Below are 12365 nucleotides of genomic sequence, written 5' to 3' on the forward strand. Positions count from 1 at the left end.
CACCCCACTCATCCCACACTGTGACTACTACTGCACCCCACTCATCCCACACTGTGACTACTACTGCACCCCCACACATCCCACACTGTGACTACTACTGCACACCACACATCCCACACTGTGACTACTACTGCACCCCCACACATCCCACACTGTGACTACTACTGTACCCCCACACATCCCACACTGTGACTACTACTGCACCCCCACACATCCCACACTGTGACTACTACTGTACCCCACACATCCCACACTGTGACTACTACTGTACCCCACACATCCCACACTGTGACTACTACTGCACCCCCACACATCCCACACTGTGACTACTACTGTACCCCACACATCCCACACTGTGACTACTACTGTACCCCCACACATCCCACACTGTGACTACTACTGCACCCCCACACATCCCACACTGTGACTACTACTGCACCCCACACATCCCACACTGTGACTACTACTGCACCCCCACACATCCCACACTGTGACTACTACTGCACCCCCACACATCCCACACTGTGACTACTACTGCACCCCCACACATCCCACACTGTGACTACTACTGCACCCCCACACATCCCACACTGTGACTACTACTGCACACCACACATCCCACACTGTGACTACTACTGCACCCCCACACATCCCACACTGTGACTACTACTGCACCCCCACACATCCCACACTGTGACTACTACTGCACCCCCACACATCCCACACTGTGACTACTACTGTACCCCACACATCCCACACTGTGGCTACTACTGTACCCCACACTACTACTGTACCCCACACATCCCACACTGTGACTACTGTAACTGCACCCCCACACATCCCACACTGTGACTACTACTGCACCCCCACACATCCCACACTGTGACTACTACTGCACCCCACACATCCCGCACTGTGACTACTACTGCACCCCCACACATCCCGCACTGTGACTACTACTGTACCCCACACATCCCACACTGTGGCTACTACTGTACCCCACACATCCAACACTGTGGCTACTACTGTACCCCACTCATCCCACACTGTGGGTACTACTGCACCCCACACTACTACTGTACCCCCACTCATCCCACACTGTGGCTACTACTGTACCCCCACTCAATTCAGATGCACCCTAAGTCATTTTGTTCTGGTATATCTACTATATGTATTGACTCATTTGACATATGAATGGTCAAATTTTGTTTTCTTTTCCAATGATCCCTCAAATACTTGTGTGCGTGTGTATGTGTGTGTGCGGGTTTGTGTGTGTGTGTGTGCGGGTTTGTGTGTGTGTGTGTGTGTGTGTGTGTGTGTGTGTGTGTGTGTGTGTGTGTGTGTGTGTGTGTGTGTGCGTGTGCGCGCAGATGTGTTCAGTGAGTGTTACCAGAGCAGCGAGAGTCGCACCTTCACTCTCCTTATAAGGAAGTCTCCGGTGTGGGGCGGGGCTACCTGCCTGCAGATGGCCACTGCAGCCGACGCCCGCCTCTGCTTCAGCCATGACGGGGTTCAGGTCAGAACACCATCCTCTCACGCATGCTTAGGCTTTAACACACTGCTTACCATGCTAACACACTGCTTACCATGCTAACACACTGCTAACCATGCTAACACACTGCTAACCATGCTAACACACTGCTTACCATGCTAACACACTACTTACACTGCTTACCATGCTAACACACTGCTTATATGCTAACACATCTCTGCTCTTCTGGAAACTTCTAGAAACTATTACACCAGAGAACTATTGTTTTAACATTCAGTTTTTTTAATTAATTTACATTTCAATTAATCAAAATGATGGAAATGGAAATATCTTTCCATAATGGAAGAGACTGGAGTGTGAGAATCACCGTTGTCTTCTTAAGAGTCCCGACTAGGGATCAATCGATAACCGGTTTAATGATAAACCGTGATCAAATTTCTGATTTTTTTTTCATTATCATTAAAACCGTGTTACCGAGATTACAGCGCTTTGTGGGGGAAAAGGAGGTAAATACTGTCCATCATCAACCAAAGTTAGCAACGGTCTTCCAGATGCAGGCGTGCAGCCTTGGTGAAATGATTTCAGTGAGGGTCTCAGTACTTTTTCTTTATTTTCAGCACTTTTAACAATACCGTGATAATACTGATAACCATGATCATTTTGGTCACGATAATCGTGATATGAAATTTTGATATAGGTAGTTTCATCCTCATGTAACGTGTGCACCTTCTACACCAAGACAATTTCCGTGTATGTGCAAACATACTATGGCCGTATAAAAAAGAATTCAGATTCTGAATTCAGATTCTGATTAATCTCTAGTCCCAACCAATGTTGACACGGAGTCAAATGTTGCCACTGTTGTGCAGTTGCCTGTTGCGCTGTGTGGTGACAGTGCTGTCTCTGCTGTAGTCTCTGCTGTCTCAGATCTGGTGGGGCGACATGGACAGGAGCACCGAGGTCTGGAAACTAGTCCTCAACTTCTTCCTGCCCCCCCTCATCTACACAAACCTCATCACCTTCAGGTCAGTGTCTACCTGCTCTGAAGATACAGGAAAAGAATAACTTTTTTTATGAATGGTAAACAGGAGTAGCATGTGTTAGGAAAATTAGCTAACAAAGTGAAAAAGTCATCTTGTACTGAATTTTTTGCTTTAACCTTGGCATGCCTAGAGAAAAAACCATACTGTACCTGTGTGTGCACGTGTGTGTGCACGTGTTTTTGTGTGTGTGTGCACGCGCGTGTTTTTGTGTGTGTGTGTGTGCGCGTGTTTTTGTGTGTGTGCTGTAGGGAAATGGAACAGGAGTCTGTGGAGGTCCATCCTGGAGATGCTGACAGTCTGGACGGGAACGATGCCACTGTCTACTCCTTGGCCGACATTGTACAGAGGTAAACACACACACACACACACACACCCCCCCCCCATATACAGTGTGTATGTATATATATATGTATATATATATATCTTTATATATATATATATATATATATATATATATAAGGCCTTCATATAATAATAATGATAATAAATATAGCCGCAAGCGGCGATGCGGGGTCCAAGCTTCCGGTGACTTGGGGGGTGTATGTCAGATAATATAGACACTGAATTGCACATTTAATCAGAGTTGGTATGTGCACAAGTGCACAAAGTTTGGTTGAGATTTGGTGACCTGACCGGGTTCAAGCAGTAGTAGTAATAGGTGTGTGTGTGTGTGTGTGTGTGTGTGTGTGTGTGTGTGTGTGTGTGTGTGTGTGTGCGCGCGCACTGGAGCTAGCGGCTGAATTACACCAACTAAGGTACAACCTTGCTACAGTGAACATTTAAGCTAGAATCAGGGTGTAAATGACATTTTCAAGTCAACTTGGCATCTCAGGGCTTGTGGAGAGTTTGATTACACCAGGTGAGCAGTATGGAAGCATTCTATGTACTTGTTTTTTCTATGTTTTTGCTCATGGTCAACTTCACTCAGCAGACAGCTCTGTGCCTGTTGTGGTTAGAGTACAGTTCTATCTCTGTGTGTGATGCGTCCAGAGTGCTTTACCCAGTACACCGACTGCATGCAAGTACCGCATAGTACCCCACTTCAAATAAACCAAACTATACCTTTCACAAATCAACTCAATAAGTGTCAAACTAAATGAATGCCTGCTAAACTGTTTTCGGATGTGCGAGATGTGCAAAATAAATAAGCATTGTTTCCGGTGGAGTGTCCCTTTAAGGCCAAAACTAACATCTCAGTTGGCTTTAATTAAAACACAAGATAGGAATACATTTCAAATCACAACACATTGCCGTCACTTCAAATTACCTTCATACCTCCCTTTACATAACATTGAAAATATATTTCAGATTGTGTAAACCTCCCTTTAAACTCACGGATTTGGCTTTTGGAGGTTTCATTCAGCAGGTTTCAAAGATAAGTTGAATTGGATGTTAAAAAACGTTCCCTCTATACTGCCAACTGTCTTGCACCATCTCCATTCATCAGTGATTCAGTGCACCTGGTACAGAGCCTGACCACAGCCCAACTCTGATTGGCTCAGAGTGATGTCAGTCACACTGCAGGATTACAAGCCCGCCAACTTCTGTTTCATGTAAAATACATTGGTGATACATTTTGCAGTGTAAACATTGGTGAACTGGGTTTACAATTATCAAATTATGTGTTCTTAAGTTAAAGCAACTCTGCTCAACATGTGGTAGAAAATCAGCCAAGATGAGCGGTTAATGAGTGTCACACCTATGAACAGGTGAGGGCAATGTGACCCCTCAGCACTGGACCCAGATAAAACCACAAGGAAAGATGGCAGGCACACAGCAGGACAAGGTGCAGGGTGATTTTATTTTCCCAACATCAAAAGTGACAGTGAGGCAATCAGCATGTTGTCTGTGGATAAGAACACAAACAGAATTATTTACCCAAATACACAATGTTAACAAGCAATCCAAATGACATCAAATTAGCAATAAACAAACAATGTAACAATCAATTAAAGCAACAATAAACAATATATTTTAACCATGCTAAAGAAAAAAACATATGCAATTCACCTTTAAGGTCAGCATGAGTTGGACTGGCTCACAGCACCTCTGTAGCAGCAGACTGGGGTTTGGGGCAAGTTTTGCACTTCTTTTATAGCCATAGCTCCACCCATCTCCCCACCCACGTGGCACAATCCACAAGTGAGTGAGTGAGGCACTCTGGGAGATGAAGTACACCAGTGGTGGCCATTTTAGTGTGCGTGTGCGTGTGCGTGCGCGTGTGCGTGTGCAAACAGACAAAATAGTCATAGGAAGTAGTATGTTTAGCAATAAAAAACAATATAACAATCAAACAAACAATAAACAATATATTTTAACCATGGCTAAAGAGAAAAACATATGCAATTCACCTTTAAGATCAGGATGGCTTGGAATGGCAATTCAACAATGGCTAACAAAACTACAACTTACTTAATAATGCATCTGAAGGGAGGATAAACACCAAAGGACTGAAACACCAACACAGCCTCTACTGCAGTAACGGACACACACTGAGTGTAGAGGCTGATTAGCGTCTTAAGTGCAGGTGTGTGGTGATCAGTCCAGAATTAGGTGCAGGTGTGGTGTATGTGTGTGCGTGTGTGTACGTGTGTGTGTGTGTGTGTGCGCGTGTGTGTGTGTGTGCGCGTGTGTGTGTGTGTGTGTGTGTGTGTGTGTGTGTGTGTGTAGATCCGGTGACCTGACGGTTTCCAAGCAGTACTAGTAGTAGTAGTAGTAGTAGCAGTAGTAGTAATAGTAGTAGTAGTAGTGTTGGTAGTAGTGGGAGTGGTAGCAATAGTAGCAGCAGAAGTACTAAGAATAGTAGTAGTAGTAGTAGCAGCAGCGGCAGTAGTAGTGGTGGTTGGCTGTTATAGCGCCACCATCTGGTGGATTGGTGTAATTTTTTCCTCTGAGTAGTTCTTGAAACTATGTAGAAAGGTGGGTGATGTGGGGCGTATAGTTTCTGAGATCCACACACTTTTAGGGCAGGAAAAGAACAAAAGCAAATACACACATGTTTAGACATTTATCATTTCAAAACGGTTTCACGTATCCAAAATCCTTTAATAACTTTAGGTCGGGGTAGTCCATAGATAACCCAGAAAAAGTTTCGTGTGATTTGGCCAAACAGTCTAGGAGGAGCTCGCAAAAGTAGGTTTTTGATAAAATTCAAAATGGCGGAAAATCTACCACACAGAAATGGGCGTGGCCTAGTGGGTTAGATACATGATGCTCCAGGGAAACCAGTAGATGTGGAATTTTGATTCTACAGCTCGCAGTTCAGAAGTTATGGACCGACAAACGTGAAATTGGCTGTTATAGCGCCACCATCTGGTGGATTGGTGTAATTTTTTTACTCTGAGTAGTGGGTGATGTCGTGAACCTGTGTGGAAAGTTTGGGTGATGGGGGGTGTATGGTTTCTGAGATCCACACACTTTTAGGGCAGGAAAAGAACAAAAGTAAATACACAAAAGTTTAAACATTTATCATTTCAAGACGGTTTCACGTATCCAAATTCTGTGTAAGAGTTTTGGTCAGGTAAGTCCAGAGATGCCACAGAAAAAGTTTGCGCTCATTCAGGCAAATGGCCTGGGAGGAGATAGCAAAAATAGGTTATTGACAAAGTCCAAGATGGCGGAAAATCTAGCAGACTTAAATGGGCGTGGTCTATATGGATAGATGCGTATTGATCCAGGGAATCCAGCAGATGTGGAATTTTGATTCTACGCCTCACGGTTCAGCAGTTATGGGTCAATACGCAAAAGGGTCTGTTATAGCGCCACCATCTGGCCAATATGGCTATTTTTTTGTCTCTGAGTAGTGGGGCACATTTCCAACCTATGTGCAAGGTCTGGCTACTGTACCCCTTACAGTTTTTGCCGTGCATACTGTTTTAGCGGAGAATAATAAAAATAATAATAAACGGAACAGATACAATAGGGATCCACGCACTTCGTGCTTGGACCCCTAATAATAATAACCCTATATATATATATATATATATATATATATATATATATATATATATATATATATATATATACAGTATATATCCTATAATACTATTTTAAATACTATACTATTACTTTTAATGAGGAAGTGGAGCTGAGAGAAAAAGGCTATGGACACAGTTTTAAGCACGACATGAAACATTTGATCATATGAAGCTGAAATGTTGTTCATCTTTCTAACAAATGTCAGTAAATGTCAGAGTTGAAAGCAGTGTTCTGTCTTGTCTGAGATAAATGTCAGATTTGAAAGCAGTGTTCTGTCTTGTCTGAGGTAAATGTCAGATTTGAAAGCAGTGTTCTGTCTTGTCTGAGGTAAATGTCAGATTTGAAAGCAGTGTTCTGTCTTGTCTGAGGTAAATGTCAGATTTGAAAGCAGTGTTCTGTCTTGTCTGAGGTGAAATGCAAATGAACTGGAGTCACACGATCAGATGTTTCATGTCCTCTTCAAGGCTCCAGCCAAAATCCTCCTGCTCCGATCACATCCTCATTAAGGCAGGGAGGATTAATCCTCCTGCTCCGATCACATCCTCATTAAGGCAGGGAGGATTAATCCTCCTGCTCCGATCACATCCTCATTAAGGCAGGGAGGATTAATCCTCCTGCTCCGATCACATCCTCATTAAGGCAGGGAGGATTAATCCTCCTGCTCCGATCACATCCTCATTAAGGCAGGGAGGATTAATCCTCCTGCTCCGATCACATCCTCATTAAGGCAGGGAGGATTAATCCTCCTGCTCCGATCACATCCTCATTAAGGCAGGGAGGATTAATCCTCCTGCTCCGATCACATCCTCATTAAGGCAGGGAGGATTAATCCTCCTGCTCCGATCACATCCTCATTAAGGCAGGGAGGATTAATCCTCCTGCTCCGATCACATCCTCATTAAGGCAGGGAGGATTAATCCTCCTGCTCCGATCACATCCTCATTAAGGCAGGGAGGATTAATCCTCCTGCTCCGATCACATCCTCATTAAGGCAGGGAGGATTAATCCTCCTGCTCCGATCACATCCTCATTAAGGCAGGGAGGATTAATCCTCCTGCTCCGATAACATCCTCATTAAGGCAGGGAGGATTAATCCTCCTGCTCCGATCACATCCTCATTAAGGCAGGGAGGATTATGTGATGGATAAATCCTCCTGCTCCGATCACATCCTCATTAAGGCAGGGAGGATTATGTGATGGATAAATCCTCCTGCTCCGATCACATCCTCATTAAGGCAGGGAGGATTATGTGATGGATTTCATGCTCAGTTTTCACACAAATCCCTGCTTGTTTTTCTGGTGTCCCAGTGAGGAAGATGCTGAAGAATATGCTGCTGTGAAGACCAATCTCAATGGTGGGTTTGATACTTTTTATGTTTGGTATATAGGCCACTCTATGGTTGAACCAGAACAAATTGATACAAAAGGGTTTTCAATGGATTCTGTTACCTTTGGGCCCAACGTTAAATAACATAACAAAATTCCGGAAAGGGGTCATTTTCAAGATGGCGTCCGCCTGAGATCGCTGCCGGGAGCTTAAAATGGCTGTATCTCAATTACTATTCAACCTAGAAAGGTGGTTTTGGTGTCTAAATCCAAGATGGCGTCCCAAGAAGGGGCCGCAAATTCCGGGGAATAGGGTAAATTATTTTACTTCCCCAGTTGATTACTTACATTAAGACATCAAGATGGCAGCCGCTGGGAGCTTAAAATGGCTATACCGTTTTTTTCTCTCTCCATAGAATGACTGGCCTAGTATCCGTGATGGTAAATGTAGAGAAGTGGTAGTGTATATGTGATGGTAAATGTAGAGAAATGTTTTTTGACTGTGATGAAGATGCTGTTGCGTTGAAACGTTAGTCTGCACCTTAATTAAATTAATTTCCAGTGAATCGAGTGCTCCAGGTCTTTCTTGGGTTTACCCATTTATTTCTGATGTGATGGTAAATGTAGAGTAATGGTAAATGTGGAAAGGAAATGTGTAGAAAAAAGCAAGGCCTGCCTGGTGGCATGAGTCTAACAAAATAACAAATAAGTCTGGCTTAACCCATTGATACCTGATACAGCATTTGTGTGTGTATCCCTTTAAGACCGCGAACCGCGTCGGTCTTAAAGGGATACACACACAAATGAGGGATATACACGCAAATGCTGCATCAGGTATCAATGGGTTAATAACAAAATAAGTGTGAGAGAAGTCCTAACAGAAGTAGTACTAACATAAAAGTGGATCTTATACCTTGTAACACTCTGCTCTTTTCATTTGATCCATGTTATGCACTTTGAATTGCCTCTGTGTATGATGTACAAATAAACTTGCCTTGCCTAGGCTTAAAAACTCAACACATCTGACACAAAGTTAACATCTACAGATTTCCTGTTTCTCCACATTTACCGTAACACCTATAGATTCAAGATTCAATTTTCACTTTATTGTCCCACAGGTGGGAAATTTGTCTGTACAAAATCATCAATGAAACATAGTGGCTGGTGAATTTCCAAATTTATAGAAAAATATTTCTCTCCTTGCCAAAAATATATGGTTGTTGAATTCTTGTATTTTTTGCCCCCTTTCCTCCTCCTTTCTCTCTTGACCTGTGATTCCCTGCAGGCTCTGTTCCATCCACTTCCAAGCAACCGTTGGTTTGGTTGCGGTGGCGGCAGTTCTGGTTTGCACCGGTCACCTCCTTCCTAGGCAATGTGCTGATGTACTTCCTCTTCCTCTGCCTGTTTGCCTACGTCCTATTGGTGGACTTTAAAGCCCCGCCCCCTCACGGCCCTGCTACTTCGGAGTGTGTGCTCTACTTCTGGGTTTTCACCTTAGTATGTGAAGAGATACGGCAGGTTGGTTGAAGAGACAGTAGTGAACGGTCTGGTGAAAGGGTTAACGAGTAGAACGGTCTGGTGAAAGGGTTAACGAGTAGAAGGGTCTGGTGAAAGGGAGTAGAGCGGTCTGGTGAAAGGGTTAACGAGTAGAACGGTCTGGTGAAAGGGTTAACGAGTAGAACGGTCTGGTGAAAGGGTTAACGAGTAGAAGGGTCTGGTGAAAGGGTTAACGAGTAGAGCGGTCTGGTGAAAGGGTTAACGAGTAGAGCGGTCTGGTGAAAGGGTTAACGAGTAGAACGGTCTGGTGAAAGGGTTAACGAGTAGAAGGGTCTGGTGAAAGGGAGTAGAGCGGTCTGGTGAAAGGGTTAACGAGTAGAACGGTCTGGTGAAAGGGTTAACGAGTAGAACGGTCTGGTGAAAGGGTTAACGAGTAGAAGGGTCTGGTGAAAGGGTTAACGAGTAGAGCGGTCTGGTGAAAGGGTTAACGAGTAGAGCGGTCTGGTGAAAGGGTTAACGAGTAGAGCGGTCTGGTGAAAGGGTTAACGAGTAGAGCGGTCTGGTGAAAGGGTTAACGAGTAGAAGGGTCTGGTGAAAGGGTTAACGAGTAGAGCGGTCTGGTGAAAGGGTTAACGAGTAGAACGGTCTGGTGAAAGGGTTAACGAGTAGAGCGGTCTGGTGAAAGGGTTAACGAGTAGAGCGGTCTGGTGAAAGGGTTAACGAGTAGAGCGGTCTGGTGAAAGGGTTAACGAGTAGAGCGGTCTGGTGAAAGGGTTAACGAGTAGAGCGGTCTGGTGAAAGGGTTAACGAGTAGAGCGGTCTGGTGAAAGGGTTAACGAGTAGAGCGGTCTGGTGAAAGGGTTAACGAGTAGAAGGGTCTGGTGAAAGGGTTAACGAGTAGAGCGGTCTGGTGAAAGGGTTAACGAGTAGAAGGGTCTGGTGAAAGGGTTAACGAGTAGAGCGGTCTGGTGAAAGGGTTAACGAGTAGAGCGGTCTGGTGAAAGGGTTAACGAGTAGAGCGGTCTGGTGAAAGGTCTGGTGAAAGGGTTAACGAGTAGGCAACCATGAAAATGCACAAATCAAGATAAAAGTTTTTTTCCTTTTCTTGTCATACGAACAGAATATCCGTGCAGTGTTGTAGCCTCCATACAGAACAGAATATATATATATATATATATATATACAGTACATATATATATATACAGTACATATATATATATATATATATATATATATATATATATATATATACACAGAGCAGAATATCCGTGCAGTGTTGTAGCCTCCATACAGAACAGTGGAGGCTCTGCAGCCATTCCGCACCATCACAAATTCAGCTATTAATCGTCCGTAATTACCCAATTTTAAAATCCGCCTCTGTTAGATCACCCACAGGGGGCGCTCTTTACACTTCCTGAAACATTCAGCGCAATCGCACCTCCGAACTTCTGATTATAGGATTACGCAAGTTTAGATTTTGAAGAAAGCACTCAATGTAACAAACAACAGTTTTAGGATCACTATTTTTTTTGTTTTGTTAGCAGACTAAACTTAATCTGTAAAATACTCAAACTTGTTACCCAAAACACCAGTCCCTGTCACATATTTTCACATACAAGTAAACACACACACACATACACACACACACACACACACACACACACACACACACACACACACACACACACACACACACACACACACACACACACACACACACACACACACACACACACACACACACACACACACACACACACACACACTCTATGGCCCGGATTTACGGGTTGCAAAAAGCACATTTAAAAGACGCTTTTTAAAAGAATGACCCAAACTTAAAATTCTGTTACTATCTGTAGTTATCGAGGTGTCCTTGGACACATGGATTGCAACCTTATAGTTCTTGTGCCCAAGTTAGTAGATCCAGGTTAGTAGATCCAGGTTAGTAGATCCAGGTGAATAGATCCATGGTAGTAGATTCATGATACAGTAGAGCCGTGGTAATTGATCCATGTTAGTAGCAGTTTGGATACGTATTTCTATGATATGACTCCTTTCTCTCTCTGCCTCCCAGACCTTCTTTGTAGGCAGCACCACAGTCTTCCAGAGGATGAAGAACTACATCCAGGATATGTGGAACAAGTGTGACTTGACAGCCATCGTGCTCTTCTCTCTGGGCCTGTGTTGCAGGTGACTCAGTACACTGCACCAAAGGGTGCCAGGGCAACTCCATCACACTGACCTAAACATATGGACAGAGCTATCCCATTGATTTAATATGGACAGAGCTATCCCATTGATTTAATATGGACAGAGCTATCCCATTGATTTAATATGGACAGAGCTATCCCATTGATTTAATATGGACAGAGCTATCCCATTGATTTTGGTCTCCTGTTTGGAGTTGATTTGTTGGCTGTCGCCATCTTGATTTATCGTCAGCAGAGTGGGAGGGAATGGGTTGAGCACAGCTCATGTGAGATGGGAGTTTCCCAGAGCTGCAGCTCCGCCTGCTATTGATCTGTGATCGGCAAGCTGCACAATCACTGGACAGGTGATCTGTCAATCATCCCCTTTTCAATCATCTATTTTACTCCAAACGGGTGAGTTATATAAAAATGACCCCCCTACAGTTGTTATGAAAAGGTGAAATGAGCTATATAGACCAAAACCGTGTTTGGCCCCTGACTGGAAAGATGTTTAATCCTGTTACAAAGTCGGGCATTTTAACATACCTACTGCCCCCGACGCCTAGTGGCCATTCACTTAACTTCCACGTCACCAGATGAAAGCCGGGGGGGTTGATCAACACTAATGACTAAAAAATTTGACGGCTGTTCCGCAAAGAGAGATCACTGGTTAAACAGTAAATCTGGGCTTATTTTCAAGAAATGTGCTTCCACAAAGCAAGTTTAACGGTCCAATGTGTAAGAATTTGGAAGAAATTAACATGTATTAAGTATTTTTTATTGCCAATAACAATGAGTGAATGCCACCTAACGTAACTTAAAACATGAGTTCAACGGTTC

At 43.8% G+C, this 12365-nt stretch overlaps 1 protein-coding gene across 1 annotated transcript in view; it reads left to right on the plus strand.

The window, feature by feature from the left end:
* Window positions 1–12365, plus strand: part of trpm4a (transient receptor potential cation channel, subfamily M, member 4a) — a 72465-nt gene that overhangs the window by 46965 nt on the left and 13135 nt on the right. Inside the window, exons 15-20 of the mRNA XM_083649378.1 lie at window positions 1371–1516; window positions 2405–2517; window positions 2784–2882; window positions 7822–7868; window positions 9125–9357; window positions 11411–11526. Coding sequence (XP_083505504.1) covers window positions 1371–1516; window positions 2405–2517; window positions 2784–2882; window positions 7822–7868; window positions 9125–9357; window positions 11411–11526 — 754 coding nt within the window. The remainder of the gene's footprint in view (window positions 1–1370; window positions 1517–2404; window positions 2518–2783; window positions 2883–7821; window positions 7869–9124; window positions 9358–11410; window positions 11527–12365) is intronic.

Source organism: Poromitra crassiceps, assembly GCF_964638095.1.
Source record: "Poromitra crassiceps genome assembly, chromosome: 13".
Taxonomy (NCBI): Eukaryota; Metazoa; Chordata; class Actinopteri; order Beryciformes; family Melamphaidae; genus Poromitra; species Poromitra crassiceps.